The sequence below is a fragment of the Echeneis naucrates genome, chromosome 8 (genome assembly GCF_900963305.1).
Source record: "Echeneis naucrates chromosome 8, fEcheNa1.1, whole genome shotgun sequence".
In the NCBI taxonomy this organism is placed as follows: Eukaryota; Metazoa; Chordata; class Actinopteri; order Carangiformes; family Echeneidae; genus Echeneis; species Echeneis naucrates.
The window spans coordinates 1,845,844-1,873,409 of NC_042518.1; the positions used below are offsets into that span (position 1 = coordinate 1,845,844).

Genomic DNA, 27,566 nt, shown 5'->3' on the forward strand with positions numbered 1-27,566 from the left:
TCAGTGTGTGTGTGTGTGTGTGTGTGTGAGAGAGAGAGAGAGAGAGAGAAGAAATAACAGGCTCGAAAATTCTATCAATAAAGTTGGAAAAGTTTGAAAGGGAAACCGGATGTTGACATTATCACAATAAAAGCCTAAAGGTCCTGCAGTTATTGTACAAAGTTATGCACCAAACTTTGCATACAACAAAGTTGTTCTTTTAACTCACCGAACTGCACAAACTGATAAGATAAAAACCTGACTGTGACTCTGTTTGTGTTTCTGTGTGTATTCAGCTCTTTTCATTCCATCGGATTGCCATTCTTTTAAAGAAACTGTGAACAAAGTATTTGTTATTTTTATTCATTTCTATTTTCTGTATGATCCATCAACTGTTTTGTCATTAAGTAATAGACACAACACAATGAAAGATTACCTAATCTTGGCTGCAGAGAGTGTTAAAGTAAAGTCAAAGTGCTCAAAATAACAATTTCTCTCATTCTGCAGTCAGACTGAAGGAGTCAAGTTAAAAAATGTTATTCTGACAAAGAGTTTTTCATACTCATTATAGAATCAAAAGGAAAAATCTGATTATTATTTTCAGATCCGTAAATTAAATATTTTTAGTATTTTATATTCCATGTTTCCTTTTGTAATCAGTTTTTTTGTCCAAAGCAGTCCTGATTTTATTTTTGGAAATAAACTGGCTAACTAACTGGTTTTATTTTGAAGGTTCTAACCGGATGCACCGTTATGTGTGTGCGTTAATTTTATACTCCGGGACGTCCCTCCGGTTCCTCCGGGGTTTTGCGGCACTGACAGCGGGCTGACCGTGCGCCGTCCCCCGGCCTCCTGAGCCCCGCCTGTCGGCCCCCTGCGGTGCTTCCACCGGGGCGGAAATCATCGGAGGGATGTCGGATTTCGAGGAATTTGAGAAACAGCTGAGCGAGAATCGACAAGGTGAGCACCGACCGACGGACGGACGGACGGACGGACCGGACCGGACCGGACCGGACCGACGGTTAGCTAGCTAACCGGCGGAGCGGCCGTTATTTATGAATGGACCTCCGACCGGCCAGCAGCTTTCACCGCCCCCCCCTCCGGCTCAGCTGATTCCTCATGTCATCATAACCCCCCCTCCTCTTTTTTTATTTTATTTATTCATTTTATTCATTTTATCTATTTGTTCAGCCGTTTGCTAATTTGACACGATCCCGACCGGAGTCCGGTTCCGGGTTGAGGAGCCCGTTCTTTGGCTGTGATTCTCCACAAGTGCGCTGAACTCCGTCCGGATTTTTGACCTTTTCCGGATTTTCGCCTCTAAAAAGAGAAAACTTCGCGGCAGATCGGCCCCATGTGAAGTTTTCTGATTCTCCGTGATTGACTTTTTAATTCGGCAGCCATTAATGATATTTTCACGTCAATGCTGGGAACATTTTATTTTTTTAATTTTCTCAAAAACACTTTGACCTTTTTAGCAGCTGAAAGGTCATTTTTAATAAATTTATTATAATCATTGTTTTCTTGTTGCTGTCAGGGAGGAAGGCATAAATCAATGCAGTCCGCACTGCAATAATTTCAGTTTTATTTAAAAAACTGACTAACAACAACTTGTATTTTTCCTTTATTAAAATTTTGGCCGGTGATGTATAAGGCACAGTTGTCAAATGTAAATAATAATGTCAAATATAAATAAAGCAAAAAACCTCACAACGCTGACTTGGAGCAATAATCAGGTTCCCCTAGGTTCATACTGAATTTCAAAAGTGACTGACAACAGGGTGAAGCCCACCCTGTTGTCAGTCTGTGCACAGATTTATTTAAAAGTTAATCCAAAAGAAAAATAATCAAACTTCTAAGCATAATACATCTTATGATAAATACAGAGGTGAATATTATCTCTTATCAGTTTCATTAAAACCTCTAATGGGCACTTTTATTCATTATTTTTCTTATAAATCAAATAATCAACAGAAGAAGCTGTTATGACGCTTAGCTTGTCAGTTGCAGCACAATTAATTACTTTACATGAACTTTTACTTTGAATCAAAATGGAACACTCAAATCTAGATAAATTAAATTATATCTCCAAGATGTTGATGCTTTCATTTTGAACCTTCCCAGGTATGACTCAGTTCCAGTCTAGGTCCCAGAACCATCCATATTGATGTGCTGCCCCACAGAGCTGCTGTATGTAGTACAACAAATAAAACCTAACGTCAGTAACAGTAACCACAACCCTGAAAAAGCCCTGCAGCACAAATCATTTTAATGAATGCTGTCGTTATTTCATTTCGTTTGTGTGTGTTTGTTTTTGCTTTATGTTTAATGCTTTGTGTGTTTGTTTTTTGTGGTGGGTGGGATGTTGGCTGCAGAATGAAACAGTACGAGTTGGAAAAACCAATAAAAACGTCAGAATATGAATTATTTATATGAAGGAGTTAATTTCCTGGGTTGAGTATCTGTGTTCCAGTAATATAACACACAGCAGAGTTTACCAGATAAATACACAGTGATTACAGTTATAGTAAATATTTCTTTTTCCTTTTTCGATCTTCCAGAGCGAGAAAGAGAGAGACACAAAAAGAGGAGTCGCAGTGGCTCTCTGGGCCGAGGGGACAAACATCGCAGCTGGAGCAAAGACAGAGGGAGCCGCAGCCGAGAGAAGAGGAGCCGGAGCAGAGACAGGAAAAGCCGGGACCGCCGGAGTTCCTCCCGGGACCACAAGAAGCACAGGTCAGTGGGCCGGAGTCCCCGAGCCACGCCAGAGAACCTGCAATGATTTATGGAAACTTTGGGACGCTGAACTCACCAGTGAAGTTGAGATAACAAAGCTTTTGCTTTGATTACACATCCAACGCTCACAGAGCAACATGATGGTTCATTTGAAGTCATGTTTATCTCCAGCTGATCAATGTGAGTCCACTGTTCCCTCACTTTTGGCTCTGTGCTTCTTTAGCTGCTAAACGCTCCACTTTGTTCACCACTGAGATTAAATGAGTTGAATGAGTGAGATTTTTCTCAGTTTTCTTTTTATGCAGTCACTCTCCGAGGCGAACGAGGAAGAAAAGAACCTGTAAATACTGGGACGTGCCTCCTGCCGGCTTTGAACACATCACACCAATGCAATACAAAGCTATGCAAGGTATGTGATGATTCCCTTGGAGCTTCTATCTTCATGTTTTCTATGACATGTACGGGCAGTATTACAGCTGACGGTGTATGTTCCCCTCAGCGGCCGGACAAATTCCAACAATAGCACTGCTGGCGACCTCCACCACCACAGGAGTGGCTGCAGCACCGACACAAGTGCCCATAGTCGGCAGCCAGATGACCAGACAGGCCAGACGGCTCTACGTTGGAAATATTCCCTTCGGAGTGACTGAGGTAAAGTGTTGGCCGCCCTCCGGTAGCCGACACAGGTCCGCCCGGTGTGTCGAGTCATTCTCTCTGTTTCCTCTCTCCACAGGAGTCCATGGCCGAGTTCTTTAACGCTCAGATGCGTCTCGCAGGCCTTTCACAAGCACCGAGTAACCCAGTCCTCGCTGTGCAGATTAATCAGGATAAAAACTTTGCTTTCCTAGAGGTGTGTTACTTTTCATGATGCTTGTAAGGTAGAATGCAGGTTTAGAGCTCTGCAGCATTTGGCCTCACTTTCCAGGCCTAGAGTTTGGGTCCATGGTTCTAGACCTGCTCTGTGACGAAAGTGCCTTACAACTAAAAACTGACTGGATAGATAGTTTTCTTCCTCCTCCTTCATCACCATCATCACGTCTCAAGCTGTGTTTTTCTGTTGTAGTTCCGGTCCGTAGACGAGACGACGCAGGCCATGGCCTTCGATGGAATCATTTTCCAGGGTCAGTCGCTGAAGATCAGGAGACCTCACGACTACCGACCTTTGCCCGGTATCTCAGAGCAGCCAGCTTTCCACGTCCCAGGTACCTCACTGACTCTTCTTCTTTTTGTCTAAAAATAAGAAGCAGTACCACGTGATATGGAAGACTGATATTTGCTGTTTTTGTTCAGGTGTTGTTTCCACCGTCGTTCCAGATTCCCCCCACAAACTGTTCATAGGAGGCCTCCCCAACTACCTTAACGACGACCAGGTATTGAACTGAGTACAGACTGAACAGGTGCTCTCATGTTTCCTCAGTTTCCTGTCTGTCTCACTGAGACACTAAAGTCAAAGTAGCTGAAGTGAATGACACCAGAATATAAAAACAAAAGTAAGATAACTTTCAGAAACACTGTTTAGCAGAAAGATAAACAGGTTCATTTTTAATGACTTGTATTTGTGGAAATGTATCTGATGTTTTAAAGTTCTCACAAAGATCAACTTTACACATATAGTCAAAATAAAAGTCTATAGCGCAAGCTTTTGTTTTGCTAGCTTTTTCCTGATGCAGGTACAGTATTGATGTTGTCATTTATTGTACAAGAATATGATAATAAGGCTTTTTCTGAAATGGTTATTGAAGTAAACTGCTTATACCTTTCTCATGTTAAGCGTACTGATTTAGGAAAGGTAAGCCATGCCCAGTGTGTTTACATCAGAGACGTGTAGTTATCTCTGTGGTGTTTGGATTGTCAAAGAAAAAGTCCACAGATATGTTTCAATGTGATTAATCATAGATGGTAAAATGATTTTGGTTCCTTTTTTTTTACAGCCACATCCCTGTGAGACATTTAAGTTACTTTGCTTTGATATGAACACAGCATCATGACCAAATGTTTTGACTGCTGGAAAATAATTATATTATAAACTCTATCTGAAATGATTCAAATAGGTGCAAATTTAAATTGCTGGTTGATTGTTTTAGATGTTAACATGTTAACAGATCAGTCAATGCATCAACCCATATCAGTATGACTGTTGTATTTCTGTATCAGAGAGAACAGAGATGTTGATGTTTCATATAGTATATTATATTACATTACTTCTCATATTTTTAACTAGTGTAGCTCAGTTCTTGGTAGTTTCTGTTGGCCCTCCATTAAATCAGACTACTTTGCATGTTGTAAAAGGATTATAATGAAATCTAGAAGAGAACTGGAAGGTGGACTTTTTCTTTGAGAATATCAAAGTAGAGTAAATATTTCCTGATAAATGGGACAGTTTACAGTATCTGAAGGAGCAGTTTGACAGTCCAGCTCCATCTTTGCTCCCAGGTGAGCAGCAGATGATCATGACTTTTAATTCTAACTGTCCATTCAGTCTCTAGTTTAGAGCACATGTAGCCTGATGTATACTATTCATTGACTTTTTAAAAATATATTCATATATATATATATATATATATATATACTTGCAGTCACTGCCACTGCGTTGATACTCACAGCTCTTTCATTTTTGTTCCCCCACTTTGTCCCCAGCTAGGGGCCTGTAAGATCGTTAAGTCTGCGCTCATAATTTGTTCAGTAGTACTCATCTACTGCTGCCATGCCAACTTGTAACACAAGGCAAGTAAGACATTCTGGTCCTCACACGGATACACTCCGAGCCAGCAGGCTCCCTTACTGGCTGCTTTCTTTCTCCCATCATGCTTTTGGAGCGCGTTTAGGACCCAGGGATTATGGGTTAAGGACTGCTCAGTTGTTGTTGTTGTTGTTGTTGTTGTTGGTGGTGGTGGTGAGATTAACGTGTTAATGTAAAGGTAAGACTGTATAAACATTGTCTGACTGCTCTGGTGCAGTCACTTAAAACACTTTAAATAAAATCTTTTCTTTTTTTTTCTTCTTCTCAAAGTAATTCTGTGAATCTGTGAAAAAGAGACCGTCATCGTTATCTTATATGTAACTGTCTCACCAACGCTCCAGATCACAGCTTGATTATTTAATCAATGGAAACACCACTTTAACCCCCCAACATCAATCCTGATACCTGAACTTATAAATGGGCCGTATCCGAGCACGGATATGATACCTGCGCATTAAAATAATAATTATTATGATAATAATGGCATTCATAATTTTTTATGCATTCATGACTCCATTGCGGTAAATTCGTCATGTTCAGGTTTCAGACCACTGATTTGACTAAATAAACAGTTTGGATTGCGACTCCACAAAGAATCAAATAATCAATAAAATTAAACAACCAGCAGATATTCATTTTTGAATCTGTTTGCTGGATGATCTCAGTAAATTTGTCAAGAGGTTATTTTGCAAAGTCACATCCATAAAAAGTCAACAAAGTGTGCAAAGTGTATTTAATCAGCTACATTTAGTTTCCCTGTTCTGTTCAGTAGAGTGAACGTTTCCAGTCCATTTCCTGTGACCCGATTCAAATCAAATCAAATGGACATTTAGAATTCACTCTGTACAATAACTCATCATGTTCCCGGTGAACTGCCCGTCTCACACTTTGTGGTCTGACTCTGTTGTGCAGGTGAAGGAGCTCTTGACATCGTTCGGGCCGCTCAAAGCGTTCAATCTTGTGAAGGACAGTGCCACGTCACTGTCAAAAGGTTACGCCTTTTGCGAATATGTTGACATCAGCGCCACCGATCAGGTAACCGCGCGGCCTGCGCCTTCTCTGTGTGAACATCGTTGGATAGTCAGCTGTGTGTGTTTGAGGTGCACATTTTAACTCTTTGAGTGGTCTTAATCAGGCAGTCGCTGGACTCAATGGAATGCAACTGGGAGATAAAAAGCTGATTGTCCAGAGAGCGAGCGTGGGAGCGAAGAACGCCAATCCTGTGAGTAGGAATCTGTTGGACCTTCCTTAAAGGGTGCTGCTGGGTGAGTGTGGACTGTGGTCTGAGCTGAGTGTGTCCTCAGACCTCCATCATCGAGACCCCGGTGACGCTGCAGGTGCCCGGGCTCCAGAGGCTGCAGAACTCTGGCATGCCCACGGAGGTGCTGTGCCTTCTCAACATGGTGATGCCCGAGGAGCTGGTGGACGACGACGACTACGAGGAGATCCTGGAAGACATCCGTGAGGAGTGCTGCAAGTACGGCAACGTCCGCTCCATCGAGATCCCCCGGCCCGTCGACGGTGTGGAAGTCCCCGGCTGTGGAAAGGTGCTCTCCGAGCTTGTATATTTACATTTTATACTTTCAGAAGTTTCAACTTATTGACTCCAGTAAATGTTTCTGATTGGACACCATTAAAGGTGAATTCAGGCTTCAAGGTTCAGTTTTCAGGCTTCCATGGAAGCTTTTTTTTTTTTAAGAAGAGTCTCAGTGTATAAAATAATCAGTATGTTATAATAATTTCACTGTATTAACTTTGCAGCTTTCCTGTCTGCTGCTCTGAAAATTGCTGAGCAGGAACTCAGATCCACAGAACCTGACCAACATTTAAATAATTAACACTCGCCTCTCTCTGAGTTTAGAGGCTCACAGATCAATCCTGCTGCTCTGTGCTGCCTGCAGGGTTTGAATAAAGTTTGAATTAAATAAACACTGGTTTGCCATAATATTTATACCACCTGCCAGATGTAGGTCTCCTAATTCATGACTTTTTAAAATATTTTTTTGTCCAAACGTAACATTGATCAGGAACTTCTCATGGATGAGGAGGTCATAGATCTGAATCCCGTCTCTGACTTTCATACTTTCTGTTTGTGATTTCAGATCTTTGTGGAGTACGTTTCTGCTGCAGACTGTCAGAAAGCCATGCAAGCCCTCACCGGCCGAAAGTTTGCCAACAGAGTGGTGGTCACCAAATACTACGATCCAGACATGTATCACAGACACGAGTTTTAAAGCACAGACGGAGAATCTCCCTCCTCCTTTCTGTTAGTAAGCTTCAGTTCAGTCAGTTCCTTTAATCCTCTGGATGTTGTGAGTGTGTCCTTAGAAGCTGGACTAGGAAAAGACATTTTATTACATCTTCGACTCTACAAACTAAATTGCAGTGTGTTTTTCTTCATTACTGAATATCTAACTCCAGCTTTCACCTAATACCCCACAGTGAACTCAACTCACTTTGAATTTTAAAAAGAATTCTGTAGTATACATAGCATTTGCAGTATCATGATTGTGACATGTATCTTATCTAAACCCAAACTAATACTGCCTGACAATAACAGAGTAGCTGTCTATGAAGTATGCACTATAAAAAACAAAAACAAAAAAAAAAACAACGGTGAGATGTTTAGACTTCCCCCCGGAGCACAAATATTTATTTCTGTTTTAGACCCACACTTGAGAAGCCATTTTAACTTTATTTATGTGGCTATGAGGAAAAGAAGTTTTCAATTTATTTATTTTTCCAGAGTAATATTTTTATTCTATACGTCATATATTAATGTTCCTGAGTCATATACAATGCTGTTATCTGTACTGCTTATGTAGACCAAATGTCAAGTGAGAAGATGCGTTTTGGCCTCAAAGGACATTTTGTAAATATGAATCATTCATGTCTGAATATATAAAATTGGCCCTGCTCACTGGAAGGTACTTGAATTAGATAATGTAAATAAAATTGAAACATCTCAATGGAAAAGATCTTAAATATTGTTGACAGTTTTTAACCCCTCCCCCAACATGGATATTTCCCACATAAACCTGACATCTGAAGGAACTTGACTACTCACAGTTGTTCCATTATCAAAACGCAAAACTTACATTTACGAGTGTAACCCTCTGCTGGTGGCGCCTGGCACACTGAATCTTGGGATAGGATCCACCTGGAAATGAGGGGGTGTGGCTTTATTCACAGTCAACCGCGCTTTTCTTTGAACCAGCAATAGTCAACAAAATCAGAATAACAAAACCTAAATTTTCTTCATAGTCTTATTTAAAAAATAAAGCAAATATGCACATATTATGAAATGCACCTTTAAGTTTTGTAGATAACATACTGAATGAATTTTTTAGGCTTTATTATTCTCTGTGTGCTGTTTTGCATCTGTTGAAGAAAATGTATTAACTTAGAGCGTTAATTTATTATGAAATATAATTTATCAATGTAAAATGCAGGCAAAAAATGATTCTGTATTCAAACAAATATGATAGAAATTGGCATGATGATCTGATCTGCACATGCAGAAAATGGCTTGTTCTGTTTCAGTCAACTACTTGTGTTTTAATGTAATCAGTGATACATAGCAAATAATAATAATAATAAATTACTGTATTTTCTACATTTTTGGATGGCCAAAAATTTTAGATCATTTTTAATTTGTATAATTCCTGCCACTGCCATTGCCTTGAATAAATGCTTGCATTCACTGTCAGTCAGTCTATTGGGTTTTTTTGTTTTGTTTGTTTTTTTGTGTGTTATTTTTGAAGAGTCAACACAAATTCATTGACCCAGTTATTGGAGATAGTGTAGATATATAATGCAGAGGAACAATATGAATTCAATAAACAGTTCTTCACTGTACTTTCTTCATCCTTTTTATGCTTTTCTTTTATTTTTTGATGATGAATAGAATTATATAAAATGAGAAACCGTCCTCCAGTGGTCAAAATGAAGAACTGCATTCCATAAAATTACTATATAAATATATAGCATTAAATAGCATTGTCATGGTAATCATGCATTTGGTAGCTCTCTTTACATTTCATATCACAGGGAGTCTTATTTTTTATGAAGATTTTGCTACACGTTAATACATCTTTTAAAAACCAAATACCATAAACTGTAACCTGAATAATTAAAAGATAGTAGTTTTGTCTTGTTGGCTTCTGCTTTGACATGTTATTTTATAACCATGTGATTATTTAAAGTTGTGTCTCTCAAAATAATAAAATTAACAAGAAAGTAGCGAGGGAGAGTGAAAACGGTGAATTTGTGTTGTTTTTATTTTGGAGACTGTAACCGGATGTCTGTGATCCCATGTGTTAGAATGTGATTTATTAGGATAAATCATTCATATTTTTCTGTATAGTAGTTTTTTAATTTTTAATTTAGTTTGTTCAAATCGCTTCTCTTATTAAATAAACATTTTTTATAAAAATAACATTTTTGTTGGCTTTATTTTGGAGGCTGTGACCGGATGTTTATAATCTTAGATTAACGTGCGATATATTTCAGTATCATTAAAACTATCTCTGATCGCTATAATCTGTATCTTTACTTGACTTGTTCTGAGTTAAGGCTCTCATGAAAACAATTTGAAAAAATGAAAATAAAAGTAAAATAAAATAAAAACGGTGACTTTATGTTGGTTTTGTTGGTTTTATTTTGGAGGCTGTGACCGAATTAACGATATCTTTCATTATTATTCAAACTATTTCAAACCTATATAGTATCCTCGTTTCTTTTTGTTAGTTTCTTTTCTCATGTAGAACTAAGAATAAAATCACGTTGTTGTTGTTGTTGTTTTTTTTAATTATCATTATTTCGGAGGCCGTGACCGGATGTGGTGACGCGTTGCCGCGTCAGAACACGTGACCATGACAACGGCCCGGGCCAAAGGCTCAGCGTTTGACAGATGCGGAGCGGGACTGCAGCTCCGTCCGGCGCCGAGGAGACACGGAGGTCAGCCGGCTGCGTGTGGATCATCATCCGCCGAGAAGAGCTCCGTGTTCAGGGGGGGGGACTAAATAAAATGTCTGCGGAAAAGGCGACGAATCCCTGTAACAAATTTCAGCCCAACATCTTTAACAAAACCAAGTGTCAGAACTGCTTCAAGTCCCGAGAGCTGCATCTGCTGAGCGACCGCGACAAGGAGCAGGTAAGGAGCCCGCTCATCTGCTCCGATTTCGGCCAAAAAATCCAAGAAAACGGCGCCGTTTTTATACGTCTTAGCTGCTCCACAAACTGTAGGCTTCCACATCACACCGAAAGCGTTCCGAATCGAAGAGGAGAAAGTGTTGAATTTAAAGTTTGATTTTAGCTAACGTCCCGTCTTCACCCATCTTTATTTATGATCATTTGTTTTTCAGTCTAACTGTTGATGGACTTACATTTAAAAGTGTCACATCTTTAAAGGTCTGAAGCTTGAAACAGCAAATGTTTCGTCTTTTTTGCTTTGAAACGATCTAATCAACCAACCCAGTCACTGACTTTTTGTCATTCAAGGCTTGAGGATTCCTCATTCACACCAAACATTTGGAATATAAAAAGTAAAAAGCAAAGATAATATCAGCATCTTTTAAATTAACTGCACAGAAATCCTTGTTTTGGTTGACCTTTATAGAATCCTGGTATAAAACAAAATCAACCAGTGGAAGTGTAATCACTGATAAGTTCCCCAATCGTCAGCTCATTTATTTATTTCAGGTTCCTGCAGGTCTGTCATATCGAGATGATGAAGAGACGATCACAGCGGCCTCCTACATGCCTCACATTGTTCAAATATGTTATTGCTGTCTGTCCTCCTGGCTGGTGTGACTGTGCCCTGTAATTTCAGCAGTTGTTGCTCAACCTGCACACACACCGCACATAGTGTTGGTTTTTTTTTTTTTTTTTTGGTTAATTTTTTCCTTGTGTATCACATGTTAAAAAATGTTGCATAGTGTGTCCGGACTTTTGATGACAGGAAAGAGAAAATCCCCTCTTGTCCGCCCTGACTGGCACTGGGAGCTCAAAGTCATGATGTTTATTTTCTTTGTTTAAGCTGCAGGAAGTTTGGGAAAATCTGAGGATAGTGTTTCAAAAGATAAAGAGTTTGTGCATCTGGACGGTGATTGGCCAGTCAAGCAACTTTGGTCACCATTGATTTGTTTAAGTTATTATTTTTTTATATTAAAAACACCAAATATTCTTTCTTTCCAGCTGTGAGAATTTTCTCTTTCCCTGTTTCATGTGTGACAGTGAAGTTGGACAGCCGTGGTTTTTGGACTCAAGGAGATTTTTATTGTAGCTGTTACAGATTTCTTAATAAACCAATCAAAGACAATAACAAAGAATACTTTATTCTGGCTTTACATTGAATAGGAAAAGAAACATTTCATTTTATTCAGACATTTTATAGATTCAGTGATTCATAAAAGAAAAAAAACAAAAAACAAATTCACCAATAGGAAATTTCAGCAAATCCTGATATAAGTGAACGTTAACATTAAATCTATCAATACTTAGTTTCTTCTTTCTCCCACAGGCCAAACCTATCTATGGAGGCTGGCTCTGTTTGGCTCCTGAGGGGACGGACTTTGAGAACCCGATGCAGAAGTCGAGGGTAGGACATAACAACACTGAAATGAAATATAGAGGCATTTCCTACTTCTGCATTGCGACTTCTTCATCAAGGAAAAACTGAAATGCAGTAATTTCTGTGTCCTCTCGCCATCTGACAGAAATGGCAGCGGCGCTTCTTCATCCTGTACGAACACGGCAGCCTCAGCTTTGCCCTGGACGAGCTGGTGAGCAAATGCTGCGAGAATTTAGAATCACAATGCAACCATACACAAAGAAGTCGTGCACAATGAACCCTGCTCTGTGTACACTATACATCTGCAGTGTGTTGGGATCAAGCCGGCATCTTCAGGCCAGATGTTGTGAGCAGAATCACAGCAGATGATTTGGGCTTAGCCTGACCTCTAATGCACACATCCCCCCTCTCTCTGTGATCCCCCTCAAATCTCAATCCCTCATCTCTGTCATTCTGCTCTCAACACCACTAACGACTTTCTGCACGGCCATGCACTCTGGTCTCTGGGCTCTCCAACCTCGACCGTACTAACCTAGATGCTGTGATTCTCCCCCAGCCGAGCACCTTGCCCCAGGGGACAGTGAACATGAATCTGTGCACAGACATCACAGATGCTGAGCCCAGGACGGGCCAGAGAAACGCACTGTCCATCCTCACACCGCAGCAGGAAATATTCATCCGTGGAGACAATAAGGAGATCATTAATGGGTTGGTATAAAGCTGCAGAGGCTGGTAGTTCATATCCTGCATCCTGTAAGATGTCTCACCTCTGCTGTTTCTATGTCTCTGTACCAGGTGGAGTGAGCAGCTTTCAGCATATCTGCAGGCTAACAAGCAAAACCAGAAGAAGAAACGAAAAGTGGATCTTGTTACCACCCAGGTAACAAAGCAAATGTCCAATCAGTGATTCAGGACACAGTGTGTTTGTGCTGCCGTGGGGACACATTATACTGGAATATTTTGATTCAGCACCAGATGAACAGATTAGCGGCTCCAGAAGCTTGTAATTCGTTTTAGATTCTTGTGGTTCCTGGAGAATGAATCCTGTTGCTTCTGGTCGTTCATCTTTAATTTTCAGTCTGAAAGAGTACGAAAGCAAAGCCACAAACGTGAACTTTGTGGTATCCGTAAAGGAAAAAGGACAAGATTGCCAAAGTCAGTAAGATTAAAATTCAACATGGAAACATGTTGTGAAGACCACGCAGTGTGATGTGGTATTCAGGAACGTTTTATGTTTTAATGCATGTTAAATGGGGTGAAAGTCAAAATGAATTTTCAATGAGTGTTACTGAATGATCTTCTCTGAAAAATTAGGAACCAAGTCCAGCAAAGATGGCTGCGACTGATCCAGTAGAGTCCGGCTGTGCTCGGTGGCAGGAAGACCAGCAGGACAGGGGACCGGATGTGACCCCCATCTGGGCTGTCACAGACGCAGACCCCCCAGGCCCGGAGCAGACCCCTGCAGGTGCAGCAGAGGCAAAGCACACACACACACACACACCAAGGCTTTCAGGTCCGTCAGCCAATCACAGCCACTTCCTGTCCTCTCGCTCTGTCCTAACGTTGTGCAGATGTTCGCACACTTGCAGCTTTTTATTTAAACAGTTCATTTAGCTCTTGTTCCAGCAGTCTTGTTGTCTAGTCCAGGTTCATGAGAACAGGACGGAGGGGTTTTTGTTTTAACAGGAAGTGACACAGACTGACAGAATTACAAAAACACACTGGGATGTACCAAGAAACGTGTGTCTCTAACCTTCAGGCATCATAAAAACCAAAGACGATCCATTAAAAGACCTCTTAAACGGGTCCTGGTGGGCTGGAAGATTAGCTCAGGACAGGTATTTGTCCGGACTGGAGCTTTGTGCGAGGACAGTGTGCACACCAGTCCCCAGCTGGTGTCAGACTTATTGCAGGGTCTGGAAAGGTCCTGTAATAAAGGCCGGGATTAACTCCTGCTGCTTCATTAGAGGTTCCCTCTAAGACTTTCTGATGAATGATCTTCTGTCACGACTCTTATCTGGAGCTGAAGTTTCCCCTCGTCATTGAATGATTCCGTTATGTTGATGGTTCTGTTTAGAAACTCACCCAGTATCTGAGGATCATGAAGTCATGTGTATGTTTGTATATTAACTTGTGTCATTAATCACCTTTTCTCTGTCTGTCCAGTTCATCCATCTTTTTGTTGATTCTATTCAAATTCACCATAATCAGGTCATAGTTGTGCATGTGTTGACTTTGTGCTGCTGTAAATGATTAATTAGCTGACACATGGAACGGAAGATGGACTGCAATTGTGTTGGCGCTTCCATAGCAACTGTAGAATAATAAAAAGGTCTTTGGTGGGTTTACTGCCTTTAAACCAGATGCCTCTCTAGAACTTAAAAAACTTTGGGAGGCCCAGGATTCTTTATTGATTTATTGATCTGCATAGAGTAACCTAATGTTGCTGTTGTTCTTGCTCTGACTTGACGTCTTGAAGAAGCCAAAAATCGCTACATTTTTTTCATTACCCCCCTTCCTGCTAAAAGTGCGGTTCCCAAAGCCCAATTTTTGAAAACCAAAAAATATTTAGGCCATAAGCCCGGAATGATTGGCCTTAAAAACGCCTCAGTTTCAAACCCCATGGTATTTTTTATTTAATTTTTTTTACTTCAAAAAGCTGATTCAAATGCTTTCTTAAATCCTTAGGTGATTTACTAAACTTTGGAAAACATATCATTATGTAAAACAATGTAAATGGTTTTACGCCACTGACTGCAGTGTGAACCCTGGCATAGGGTTCACACACAGGGGATCAAAAAACAATGACTTCATGTAGCTCCTTGATGTTTAGAAAGTCAGGGTTTTTTTTTTTTTTGGCGAAATCTTGAAAGAAATGGACAAATGGAACACCTGTATGTGATGTAATATAAATATAATATAAATAGAACATACCAGTCACCTCAGAAAATCTGTGTGAAAACATATCTACTTTCATCTTTAAATTTCTCCATAAATCTGTATTTAATATAAAATATTCTTCATTTATTCATGTCTCCACACACAGATCTCATTGAAGAGCCTTTCCTTCATGCATCATTCTTTCTTTATTCTTACACCAAACTGTGTTGGCTTGTCGACCCTGTATCGTGTCCAACTCAGCCTGAAACCTTTTGTGTTGTTCTTGATATCCAGGCAACACGTCTGCCTACCTGTGCTCGGCCCCCAGGGACTCACACATTAGAGCTGGCAGTTTTGGGGGCCCAGTTTTGGACCTGGCAGGCAACGGAAACACAAGCCTGGGGATGAACAACCATCTGGAAAAGTCAAACAACATCCAAACACCCTCAAACAACAAGAAACCGAGCCAGGACAGAAGGTGCGTAATGAATCAGGGGAAGATTAGCCATTTCCAGCCAATTTCAGTGATGATATGTGGAAGTAACTTTACATTGTGTTTGGCTGCAATCTGGAGTTTATTTTCTGTATGTATGTTTGTATGTAATCTGTGGGTAATGCTCACCATTTAAAGGGCCTTGGCAAAGGAAAGGGTTTGGGGTGGGGGTGGGGGGGTAAATGTGCAAGCAATTAGCACAAAGGACATCCAATGCCTCTCAGCTTCCCCCCAGCCGAACAGCCATCACACACCGCTAAACACCAGATCAAAGGCTCACGCTCTACCCCTCCATTAGAGATCCGACTGCCACATTTTTATATTTAGCTTAAAGAAACCCTCCCAGTTTGTGCTCCAGCAACATGTAAACTGGTCACGTGAGGAGAATACATCTCAGTTCTTCACTCATTGCCTTATTGGGAAACAAAAACACAAAATACTTATTTCACCCCCCTCCTCCACCAAATAAGGCCAGAAATTCCAAAATGCTGCTGTAATTAGATATCTGCAGCCTTGTTTCTCAGGACCTTAATGCGGACTGTCTGCCTGCCTGTCAGAGAACGCAGAGCTCAGTGTGAGGGCACAGCCCATCTCAGAGGCAACTAAAACATCCTGCTCCAGAAGAATGTACAGAAATGACTAATGTATGTGGAAGTGAACCTGTGTTACCTTTAGGGACAGTAAAACAGACACTAGACTCATATGATGCTTAAAAAAGGTTTTGTCTTAGTATGTTCCCATGCTGTTTTGTCAACATCCTGTATTCTTTTTATTTCTTCAACATCAACCTGACTTGTTTACTTGATGTGTATCCTACACAAATACAGGGGCTACTTGTAGGTTTCACTGTGCCTGCATAGGCAACGTGAACATTAGCAGCTGTTTACTCACCGGTGTTGCAGAGAGTTTCAGCCATTTTTACATTCATACATGAAGTTATGACACATCCTCTTCAGGAGACGATGGAGAAACATTTTGAGTGTGATCATTATAGGAACAAACTGCAGCAGCAAGAAAAGCAGTTAGATAATTTTTTTTACTATTGATCCACTGATGCTGACATTATGGTTGATCAATCAGTAACTCTAACAATCTGCTAAAATAGTCTTTGACTGGAAGGCAAATTAAAAATAGTACATTTATTTGCTGCATGTGGAGTGAGAACATTTATATTTTGTTGTTTGAGACTCTGAATATGTTTACAAAGCCCAGTCTGTTAAAATAATGTAGATGGAATGTGTCTCTGTTGTCCTCAAACATACGGACTGATCCTGTGTCCAGGTTTACACTGTCATTGGTGTGTCTCAGTGGTCAGTGGTGACATTCAGAGGAAGGTCCTGGTCACACAGGTGCAGTTACGTGGAAATGATGTCAGGACCACCTGCGTGTGTTTGCTGGGTCAAGGAAGACTGTCTGTTTGTCTTGGGTAAAATTTTTCACTAATTTGCTGTTCATGTTTTCCAGCCAAGCGGCAGAGAGGATTCTGGGATTGTCCGTCAAAACAGAAGAGAGAGGAGAGTCGGCTGTTTCCAGGAAGGGCAGGAGTGAAGCTCGCACCAGCAAATGTGAGGTAATCAAGCTAAATACATGTTTCACACTACAAGGCACCTTCCACACCACACTGATCATCTATCAGCCTGTCGGATGCTGGGATGGCCTCAGAGAGTTAGATCAGAGGATTAACAGCAGTCCCACATCTCCATGGTACTGTACATCTCTGACACTCAGACATCAACACGTTTTATCTTTAGCGTTTGTCCATCTGCACAAAAAAATTCTGATGAGTTGGTAGGTTTGTAGCTGTATTCTGATTGATCCCTGCAGTGGTCTGCTGCTTGTTGTCGCCAAGCTGTAGATGTATTTGTCTTTGTCTTTATCCATATTGTGTGTGAGATGCAACAAGATAGAACACTTCACCGCCTTAACAAACATATTAAGTATTGTTTTTATGTTTCGAATTGCATGTTAATGGGTGTAATGAATTAACATTAATGACAAGTTGCCTTAACATGGAGGCAGGCTTGCCGACAGGAAGCTGCAGTAAGCGGAAATATTCCTGACAAAATGACTCTTATTGTCATGACTTATATTGTAAGTTTGTTCAGGGTTTTTATTTTAGCATGGAGAGGAGGAAGACGTCAGATTTCAGGTCCTTTAACATCAACGTGAAAGAAAGAAAACAGTTCCTGACTGCAGTCCTTTGCTGCTTCATGAGAGGGATAATCAGAAATAGGGAGTGTGGGTTTGTCGTGACTGATCTGGGGCTGCTGCTGGGCTGGGCTTTGGGCTGGACTGGTTTGAACATGACTCACAACCAGGTGTGGGAAAGACGTCAATTTAAACGAAGAAGCTCTGTCCTGATGTCATACCTCCAGAGTCTACCCCCTTTATATTCTCCTCTGACACCATAAACACGAGGGATCCTGCTTCATTAAAGGTTTCTGCATCTTCACTGTCCTCATTCAGTCCATGTTGAGAACTTTAAAAGCAGGTGATGAGAGTTTGGCAAGGAACGCGTGGACGAGTCGATCCTGCCATGTCAGGGCATGCGTTTCTCCCAGCGTGTTTGTGACTGAATACAAGTGTCAGCAGGTGGGAGAGAGAGTTGGTGATTCACTCTGAGCTGCATTTTGTTTGTGAACAGAACTGGTTTTGATGCCCTCGAGGCGTTGAGTCCGCCTGCTGCTGTGTGTTGTAATCTGGGAGACAGCATTCTTCTTACAGACTTTTTTCCAGGGATTCCTATGAACTGAAAAAAAGAGTCAGTGTTGTGTTGGGAGCCGTGAGTCTCAAGGACTCGTTGGCAGGACTGTTGTAAAATGTTGGCAGTGTGTGTTAAATCAGAAAACAGCACATCTGTTTGTGAATGACACTGTGCGTTGTCAGGCCCCCGTGATTAAGGAGGTGAGTAAACCTCAAAGTGCAAAAGAATCAACCAAACACAAGAGCACAAACAGCCAGATTACAACTTAAACCAGGATCAGTTCACAGGGCTTGTTTGTTGTTTGTTTTTTTTTTTTTTTTGTTTTTTTTTTTTCAGAAACGGTACTGCAGTTACCATGGAAACCGATACTTCCATACTGCTCTTCTCTGGGGATATTTAGGAAACACGGTTTGTCAAAATGTCTTGTTTTTATTATCTTAGAAATATTGCTTATCTTTAAAATACCATCTTCTCCTGTGTAATATCTTCAGCCTGTTGACCGGATGCTTCAGGTTTGTCGTGGCTTCTCTTTGTTCTACAGCATGTTGCATGCAGTTCCTAGTTCCAGGTCTTCTATCTGTTGTTGAGTCCTGGAGGAGCTGCCTGAGGCCATCCCATTCTCATAGACACAATACCTCAGAAAGAACTTCTTCAAACTTCGGTTAAATGTTCACTAAGATGAACTGATTAGATTTTGGTTGTTAAAGGTCAAAGGTCAAGCTCTCACTGACCACACAAAATGTGATTTGTGAACACAATATCGCGGTAACACCTTCCAAATGTTCATCCGGAGCCTTTTAAATGCAAGATCTCTACATCTCTTCATCCCTTCACTTATGATGCAACTGGCAGCGTGGCCTGGAGGATGAAGTGAGCAGATTTTCGGGGTCAAAGGTCAAGGTCCAGATGTCTGCTATCCAGAGGGGTCTCAGAATAGAATCGCTGTTCCCTCATGTCAAAAGGAGTCAGTTGAGGTGCTTCGGGCGTCTAATAAGGATGACCGCCCAGGCGCCTTCCTCTGGAGGCTTTCCTGACAGAGTTGACCCGGAACTTGCTGGAAGGACGACATAGTCCATCTGGCCTCGGAAGGTCTTGGGATCCCATAGGAGGAACGGGAAAATGTTGCTGGGAAGAAGGATGTCTGGAATTCCCTGTGTGACCTGCTGCCACCGTGACCTGACCCAGAATAAGTTAAAGGAAATGGATTGATGGAAAGTCAAGGTCAACGTGACTTCACAAAACACTTTTTAGTGTTTAGTTTTATATCTCTGGATTTAGAGGGGTGTCATCTGAAACTTCACAGGCGGTCATGTGGTTTCTTTTTTTTTTTTTTTTTTTTTTTTTTGGAACTATAAGAATCATGATAGAATTAGAAAATTGGTCACAAGTCTATCTGAAATAAATATTAAATTTATCGAAGGAAGTTAAGAGTGCAAAAGCTTAGCTACAGGACATTCTGGACAGACAGTCATCATCATCATCATCACCATCATCATCCTCACATCAGTCCAACATACATAATCAACTTAACGTGTCCGCTGCCCCCAAGTGGCCAAAAAAAATCAGTTCCTCCAGGTTTGGGAGACTCAAGGGTCAACGCAACACAACGCAGAGTGTGAAGAACAAAAACAAGACCGGACCAAAGGCCTGAAGGTGATAAGTTGCTAAATCAGAGTGCATTAATTCTTGAGCAACAAATGTTTAATTTTGCACAACTGTGTTTATAAAGTCAAAAATAAACCAGGCTTGACCTGTGCAGATGAAGCAGATTAACTCTGGTTCAGTTTTAGAGCGAACTTTTCTGAGCCACCATTATGAAACACTGTGATTTGCTAACACTGCAGTCACAGATGGTCGTCAGTGTGGCTGCTGATAGTCTTTGATTAAACACACAGCCTCATTATAGAGGATTGATTGAAGTACATTGGCAGCACTTTTTTTTCCCCCATGTGGTGATTTATGTCTCTGCGTGGATCTGATTTGGTAGCAAGGATAAGGTCAGAGGGGCCTGTCCGGAGTTTATTCAGGCCTCAGAGCCGAGATGCCGAAGACAGCCTCCCCCCCCCTCCTTCCCTCAGGGAGTCTTCTTCACTGAACAGAGGACGAGCTCTGTCTGCAGCCGTCAACAACCGTTTGGGAAGAAAAAAACTGAGCTGTGTGCTCCTGTGTGTGTTGTGTCCTCGGATAGTTTTCAATGTAAATGCCAGAGAAGACGAAAACACAAAGAATGTTCTGTAACCATTAAAGTGGTCATTTTTCCCATTTAAGTGGTTATATAAGAGGGAAGAATGAATCTTTTGAATAGCAGAGGCTCAAGTAAACAAAAAACCTTGTTCCATTTAATGCTGTGTAATCCAGCCTTGAAAGAGACCCTGATACGTGCTGTTAAGGCGTCTCTATTCGCCAGCGTGAAACCTGATCATAAGAAGCAAACAGGAATCTCACTCTCAGCTCGTTGGATTTGTAGCATCATTTTGAAACGTAAAACAAAAAGGCCTCGGAGTATCAGGGATTATGTTGCCTCTAAAGCCTTTTCATGCATTCCACATCCAAATCCAGTCATCCGTGTGCAGCACACTGGGGATGTGAGTAAAAGCCTGCTGGGCTCCCTGCGGTGCTCCACAGCAGACCTAATCCTCACAGCTGACATCCCTGCCAAGGACCAAGACCATCGGTTACTCCGGTTGAAGGAATGCAGGCTGCAGAGCTGCCACCGTCCAGAGGGGAGGGAAGGCGTTACGTCTCTGCATCAGTGAAGAACCTGTGACATGCTGTAATTTCAGTGTGTGCGCAACCATTTCAGTTGTTTTTACTTTTTACTCTCCACAGAAACTGCAGTCATGTGGAGAGAAGGCCCAGCTCAGCGCCCCCCCTCGTCAGAGACGATCCAAATCCCTGGACCGCAGGACATCAGACACTGTGATGACAGTAAGTCGACAAGTCAAGAATAAAATTCATTATTTGTGTCAGAAAATCAGGCATCTTTACATGTTTACTTCCAGCTGACAGTGACAGTTGACCCTTTAACCTGTAGTATCAATTAAATGTACAGAAGCTATAATTGCCCTCATCTAACAATCATGATTAGGTTGGGAACAACTTCAATGTTTCTGATTTTACAATAATTTGAAAATGTTAAAGTTTCCTTTCTTTACAGCCAGATTTATTGAACTTTAAGAAAGGCTGGATGGTGAAACTGGATGAAAATGACCAGGTAAACATTTTTTACTTTCCTAAAATACACCATGTTTGGCCTTCTGTGTGTCACGTTTGTCTTTTGCTTCCCTCTAGTGGAAGAAATACTGGTTTGTGCTGTCGGCTGACAGTCTGAGATACTACAAGGACTCAGTGACTGAGGAGGTACATTTGTTGTTTCATAATGTAAAACATTCAGCTTTTGTGGTTCCTTTAACAAAGAGATACTTTCTGCTTCATCTTCCTAGGCCTCAGATCTCGAAGGAGAAATTGACCTAACAAAGTGTTATAATGTGTCTGAGTATCAGGTGCAGAGGAACTACGGCTTTCAGATCCATGTAAGACTTCATATCAACAGTTGCTACACTGAAGAACCGACACTCTGTCTCCAGAAAAACTAACTTTGTTTTTGTCACAGACACCAAAGGCTGTCTACACACTGTCAGCCATGACTGCAGGGATACGCAGGAACTGGATCCAGTCTCTGATGAAGAACGTACATCCAGCTCATGCTCCAGATGTGGCCAGGTGAAGGCACATTACCAAACAGTACAAGTGTTAATTCAGTAAAACAAAGTCTTTTTTTTAATATCCATCTAAACAAACCTCCTGTTGTCTGCAGTTTACCTGGTCACCATGTCCCCTGCACCCCACCTGAACTCCCCAAACCAGATGTGACTCAGGACTCTTCCTCCACCGATGTCCCCTCAGAGAGAGACCCTCACCACAAACCCAGGAGTGTGATGGAGAGACGGCGGGAAGGACGTTACAAAACCTTTGACTGGGCGGAGTTCAGACCTCAGAAAAGTCTGACAGCAGAGACCGACAATCAGAGGACTAAAACTCTGTGCTCTCTGGAGAACGGTGACCTGGAAAGGAGGAGGAGACGGGAGGAGAGAAGGAGGAGGTATGAGAGCATGCTGGGTTTCCCTGTGAGCTGGGAAGAGACTGGAGATAAGAGGGAGGCTGACGGTCTCAGAGCACTGAGTCCTAAATCACTACAAAAAGTGGAAGAGGACATAGAAGAGTGCTGGAAGCAGGTGGAGAAGACTGCATTCAGACTGGAGAGGACAATCCCTCTGTTTCCTGAAGCCAAAAACACTGAAGAGATGGAGGAGCTGCTGGACAGCTACAGGAAGCGGGTGAGTGCTTCTCATCAGCCCAACTTCATGATAGAGTACCATAAAATACCGCCAGAAGATCGAACTTGTGATCCCCTCATAATCACCAGTACTTCATTTTTTGGTTAAAGCATGTTAGTATCGATATATATATTTTCCCTTTTCAAGTGTGAAATTGATGCCGGGCCCTTTAGCTGGTTGTCTGTGTTGTTGAAGGTGGAAGATCTGAAGGTTCAGCTGGAGGAATCGGAGCGGCACAGACTGGAGCTGGAAGAGCAGCTGAGTACAGTCGGATATTATCATCATCATCAGGAGCAGGTCACCTTGGTAAAGCTAAATACATAATTATATTATTAGTTTGTTAGGTGACATCTTGTTTTTGTGCTGAAACATCAGGCAGCTGATCCTGTTTTCTTTTCCCAGCTGGACCCTCCACGCAGTTCTGAAGATTATTTTTGTGCATCAGACACAAATGAAAATTTGTCAGCCAGCCAAACACATAGTCTGAGGGACATATATGAGGAGACCAGAGAGCATGATGTTATCAGACAGCACAAGCAGCAGCGGCTCGGCCTTAACCCGCCTTCATCAAATCCTCAGACGCCCAGCATTTGGATTCATGACACAGACGACAACTTGCAAGAGCTGGGAGATTCCACTCCTTTACAATCACCTGTGTTGTCCAGCGAACACACACTTTCTGAGAACGAAGGAACACATTCAGGAGTAAACTTTGATGGCACAACAACCAACCAGCAGCAGCAGGACAGAGAAGACACTCAGCAGTTTCCCACCTCAGAGACACAAATAAATGACAGTGAATATGAATCAGGCTTATTCATTTTGGAGAAGCCTGCAGAGGGAAACAAGAGAGCACTCAGCTGTCTCATAGAGCAGCACGTTGTTCCAGACCAGGCCATCGTCAGGAGGCTTTCCCAGGAGGTGGAGCTGCTTACCAGCCAGAACGAGGCTCTCAACCAGCGCAACCAGGAGATGCTAAACCAACTGACAGAGGCCGACCGCGAGATCGAGAAGCTGAAAGCAGAGCTCAGCAGCCGGTACACTGAACCCCATCACCTGCCGGAGGTGGAGCAGCAGGGAAAGATGAGGACAGAAGATCTGGAGAGGGAGCTGAGGGCGAGGAACCAGGAGCTCCTGGAGGCCCAGACGCTGATCACGTCTCTGGAGGAGAATCTGAGGGAGACGGAGGCGCTGCTGCAGCTGAGCGTCCAGACAGAGAGGGAAGAAACAGGTGAGGAGGGAAACGGACAGAAAACAGACGGATATCTGCTGCGGTGTTTCGAGGCCGCTGAAACGAAGCTGACGGAGCTGGAGAGGCAGCTCGACCAATCAGAAATGACATGCAGGGAGCTGCAGGTGCAAAACATGGAGCTGAAAGAGACAGAGAAATTTTACCTTCAGAAAGCTGTAGAGGCGGAGGTTCACATCATGGGGCTGAAGGAGGAATTAGAGAAGGAGAGGTTAAAGGAAGCAAAGAGGAGTGTTCCTGAGGAAGGAAGGACTGAGCAAGTGATAGAAGGGATGCTGGTGAGACTGAGAGCTCTGGGGAAATTACTGGAGGCCATTGACATGTTGGATTGTGGAAAAGAAAGTGAGGATGAGGAGGATATGCCTGAAGTGGTGGGTCAACTGAAGCGGGAGGAAGAACTCTGGAGTTCACTTCTCACCAAACTGCAAGACAGCCCCCCCCAATCAGACGAGGACAGAGATGTCGAAGTGCTTCTCAGACAGGTGACAGAGCACATGATTCTAGAGAGAGAGCTGCTTCTTGAAGGTCATGGCCTACTTCCTGAGACAGACGAGGGAAGGGAGGGCTTGAATGATCTGGATATTATTTGGGATACCACAAGTGTGACCGAAACAAAAACCACAAGCAGCAATGAAAGCGAGAGGGTTGGTTTTAAGAAGCAGCCGTGCAGCATTGGAGATTTCAGAGCACTCACACAGATGAAAATCTCTTTGCTAAACCACCTCGGCACCTCCGTCCCTGAAAAACTCCAGCTGGTTGTAGACAGACTCAATGATTCACACATTTCAGAGCATCCGTGGTTTGCTTTCATTCACTCTGCAGCCACTGAGGCTCTGTACTGCTGCCTGCTCAACCAGCTTCAGTCTAAATGTGAGAGGGAGCTCTCATTGTCTCTTCACTGCAGCAACTGTGTCAAACTGACGGAGGAAAACATGGAGCTGAAAGCAACACTGTCAAATCGGGAGGAGCAACAGGGATCCTCGTTGAGAGAGAAGATGAATGTTTGCTCTCAGACAGATGAGGTTTACCCACAGGGCCCAGCCACAGAGCGTCAGGTAACAAAGGAAAGTTCTGCAGATGAAATAAGGGAAAAAAATATTCCAGAAAAAGCTGAAAATCCAGAAGAGGAGACAGTCGAGTCCTCGTTCTGCTTCATGGAAACCACACAACTGGGAATCCAGGAAAGTGATGATTCTCAGCAGGAAATGGAGCCGGACTTGGAGGTGGAGCAAATTTTAGAGCTGAGAAGACGAGTGGAGGAACTGGAGCAGCTGCTGTCCGTCACTGTGGAGGAGATGAAGCAAGAGTTTGACGGGCAAATGAGTTCAGCTCAGATGCAACATGAGAAGGAGATAGAGAAGATGAAGGTAGGTGGCTCTGAATGTGTGGTGATGGAAGCTGGTTGTGTCTGAAACTCGTTTAGAGATCATTTCTGTCTTCATGGAGGAAAAAATAAAACCCATCAGAGCGTGTTTGCATTAAAGAGGTGACGATGACCAGAACCTCCTGGGTGGTGTTGGAGGGAAACAGGAACATGTGCTGCCCCAGCAACAGTGAATGCGATTTATTTATAAGTTCAGTGTTTGACTCCGCCCCCTCCAGATCTCATGTCAACAAGGGTTTGCCTCCATGGAGGAGTCCCACCTGAAGGTGGTGGAAGAGCTGCAGCGTCGACACCAGCAGGAGGTGGAGCACCTCTTGGTGGAGAGAGACCAGCTGCTGGAGGAGGAGAGCGCTGCCACGGCAACAGGTGACAGGAAACGCATCAAACGTTGATCCAGAACATGTATTTATTTATTATCAAACCAGAATGTTTGAGAAAAGCTTTATTTTCTTCCACAGTCTCTGATTGTCAGTAAATCCTCAAACTTTAATGTCTGAATGTGGTTTACAGCCATCGAAGCCATTAAGAACGCCCACCGCCTGGAGCTGGAGAGGGAGGTCCAGAGGAGGCGTCAGTCAGAAAACAACAACGGAAACACAATCCTGGAAGAGCTGCACCAACAACACAGGTACGTCTGCTGCTGATGAATCAGGACTGAGCTGACAAACGGTGAGACTATGTGATTAATGTGTGTTTGTTGTGCACTTGTGAAGCGAGGAGCTGGCGTCCTATCAGCGGGAGCTGGACGTGTTGTCCCAGCAGTTCTGCCTCAAGTGTCTGGAGAACAGCCATCTGGTCCAGGCTCTGGATGCAGAGAGGAAGGCCTTGTGTCAGTGCCAGCAGGAAAACCAGGACCTGAGGACCAGAAACCAGGTGACTCATCAGTCCACCCATTATGTTTTATTTGACACAGTTAATACACAAAAGTTCCAAGATGCCAAGCCAACACGGAGAGCCTTGTCTTGGTTTAGGCGTGTGATTAACCTTCTGCTCCACATTTTACCTGACATTCAGAAAATCTAAAATATAAGTACATCTTTTCTATTTTACCTTTAACCATCATCAACAAAGTCAAACATTTTATAACTCTGATCTAATTCGACCTTTGGTGAGTTTATTTCACTTGTCTTTTCTTTCCAGTTTCTATTTCCTTTCTAGAGTTTCCTGTCCTACATGTCACTGGAACAGATGTTTATATTTTATCTGTGAACTTCGTGATGTTTAATTGGTTGTTTGTGACTGATCCAGGAGCTGAGCAGTCACCTGGCAGCAGAAATCACCAGACTGTGTTGTTTAGCCAAGCAGGACGATCTGCCGCTCAGTCAGGGGATGGACATCTACGAGATGGAGGTGAGTGTGGTCGAAACAGGAAGCAGCAGTTCTCTCTGCTTTCAAGGATTCCTGATGTCATTTGGGTTTAGTTTAACTCCAGTCTGCAGCAGGGTTAGCTTAAACCTGGTTTCAGTGTAGGGGGAATCCTGCAGCTGGATCAGGATGAAGGTTTCAGTGGTGATGTGATTTTGTACCTCGAGATGTCAACCATGACACAAGAAATGTGAGCATCACTCCAGTGAAAGTGTCACAGGATGAGCTGTGATTCTGAACTTCAGCTTTTAAAGATGTGAAGCTGACGATGTGATGTTTTCTTATTCCAGATCACGCTGAGAGTGAAGGAGTCTGAGGTGCAGAGCCTGAAGCAGGAGATCATGTCTCTGAAGGATGAGCTGCAGTCGGCACAAAGGGTGAGAATCACACACACGGCCCAAAGCCAGACAGGGAACTGTTGAGTAAAAACTAAGTCCCCAGATCTGTGACACATTTCAGGACAAGAGGAACGCCACAAAGAAGTACAAGGACATTTACACGGAGCTGAGCATTGTTAGAGCCCAAACAGAGAGAGAGATGGACGAACTGAGAGAGAACCTGAGGCTGGCTCATCAGGCTCTGGACCAGACTCCACCGTGAGGAGCGACAGTACTCTGATGAACGCAAATTAAGTATTTAACACACCGGGGACTCCCTTTTTATTTTTGGTTGCTGACTGACTCTATTGTAGATTAAGTCAAACTTACAATCTTGTTGTTTTACTTTGTCCTTAAATATGCCCCTACAGATATTTTGTGTGTTGTATATACAGTATTTTATGTGTACAGTTTTCTCAGATATATGAGTTATTGTTTTTCTGCCTCTGATGACTGCTGTATGTGTTGTGTATTTTTAAACGAAGCACATCTATAAACATTTCTGACAGGTAATTTAACCTGTAACACACAAACTGTAATTTATATTTGTACACTGAAGTGTCATTAATATAAATAGATTTTTATTGTTATTAAACAGATTTGGCTGATTAAACCTTCACTGCGTTTCTTTACTTTGTTGTTGTCTTATTGTGGTCTCACTGAGTCGCCACCTTTGTATTTGGAGCCTCATTTTATTTTGTATATCATATTTATTTCTTGATTTTATTTATTTATTTATTTGGTTTCC

General features: G+C 42.3%; 2 protein-coding genes across 3 annotated transcripts; both read left to right on the forward strand.

Annotated features, from left to right (window-relative positions):
- The first annotated feature begins 795 nt into the window (after positions 1-795).
- Positions 796-8,121, forward strand: LOC115047374 (splicing factor U2AF 65 kDa subunit-like). Of its 2 annotated transcripts, none has more exons than XM_029508259.1 (11): positions 796-939; positions 2,541-2,715; positions 3,021-3,124; positions 3,215-3,366; positions 3,449-3,565; positions 3,779-3,917; positions 4,006-4,085; positions 6,368-6,490; positions 6,591-6,681; positions 6,749-7,002; positions 7,558-8,121. In XM_029508259.1, exons 1-11 carry the CDS (start codon positions 891-893, stop codon positions 7,687-7,689), a joined length of 1,416 nt encoding a protein of 471 aa, XP_029364119.1. In that variant the 5' UTR covers positions 796-890; the 3' UTR covers positions 7,690-8,121. The 2 variants fall into 2 exon arrangements, with proteins under 2 accessions (XP_029364119.1, XP_029364118.1); XM_029508258.1 differs by having other exon boundaries at positions 6,591-6,677; positions 6,760-7,002.
- A 2,249-nt stretch (positions 8,122-10,370) lies between these two features.
- On the forward strand, positions 10,371-27,434 carry LOC115047653 (myosin phosphatase Rho-interacting protein-like). Its single transcript, XM_029508735.1, has 22 exons — positions 10,371-10,610; positions 11,979-12,056; positions 12,175-12,240; positions 12,586-12,737; positions 12,825-12,909; positions 13,344-13,494; positions 15,204-15,387; positions 16,867-16,972; positions 20,936-21,034; positions 21,264-21,320; positions 21,398-21,466; positions 21,550-21,639; positions 21,720-21,829; positions 21,924-22,443; positions 22,639-22,749; positions 22,846-25,059; positions 25,295-25,442; positions 25,587-25,704; positions 25,790-25,949; positions 26,325-26,426; positions 26,732-26,818; positions 26,901-27,434. Exons 1-22 carry the CDS (start codon positions 10,485-10,487, stop codon positions 27,039-27,041), a joined length of 4,974 nt encoding a protein of 1,657 aa, XP_029364595.1. The 5' UTR covers positions 10,371-10,484; the 3' UTR covers positions 27,042-27,434.
- The last annotated feature ends 132 nt before the right edge of the window (positions 27,435-27,566 follow it).

What these genes read in the sequence shown, in the direction of transcription:
- LOC115047374 (XM_029508259.1), top strand. Translation starts at nt 891, where the DNA reads ATGTCGGATTTCGAGGAATTTGAGAAACAGCTGAGCGAGAATCGACAA. An exon ending in GCAATACAAAGCTATGCAAG is followed by an intron (nt 3,125 to 3,214) that starts GTATGTGATGAT and finishes TGTTCCCCTCAG; the next exon opens with CGGCCGGACAAATTCCAACA. An exon ending in ACATCAGCGCCACCGATCAG is followed by an intron (nt 6,491 to 6,590) that starts GTAACCGCGCGG and finishes GGTCTTAATCAG; the next exon opens with GCAGTCGCTGGACTCAATGG.
- LOC115047653 (XM_029508735.1), top strand. Translation starts at nt 10,485, where the DNA reads ATGTCTGCGGAAAAGGCGACGAATCCCTGTAACAAATTTCAGCCCAAC. An exon ending in ACTACGGCTTTCAGATCCAT is followed by an intron (nt 21,640 to 21,719) that starts GTAAGACTTCAT and finishes TTTTTGTCACAG; the next exon opens with ACACCAAAGGCTGTCTACAC. An exon ending in GAGCTGCACCAACAACACAG is followed by an intron (nt 25,705 to 25,789) that starts GTACGTCTGCTG and finishes GCACTTGTGAAG; the next exon opens with CGAGGAGCTGGCGTCCTATC.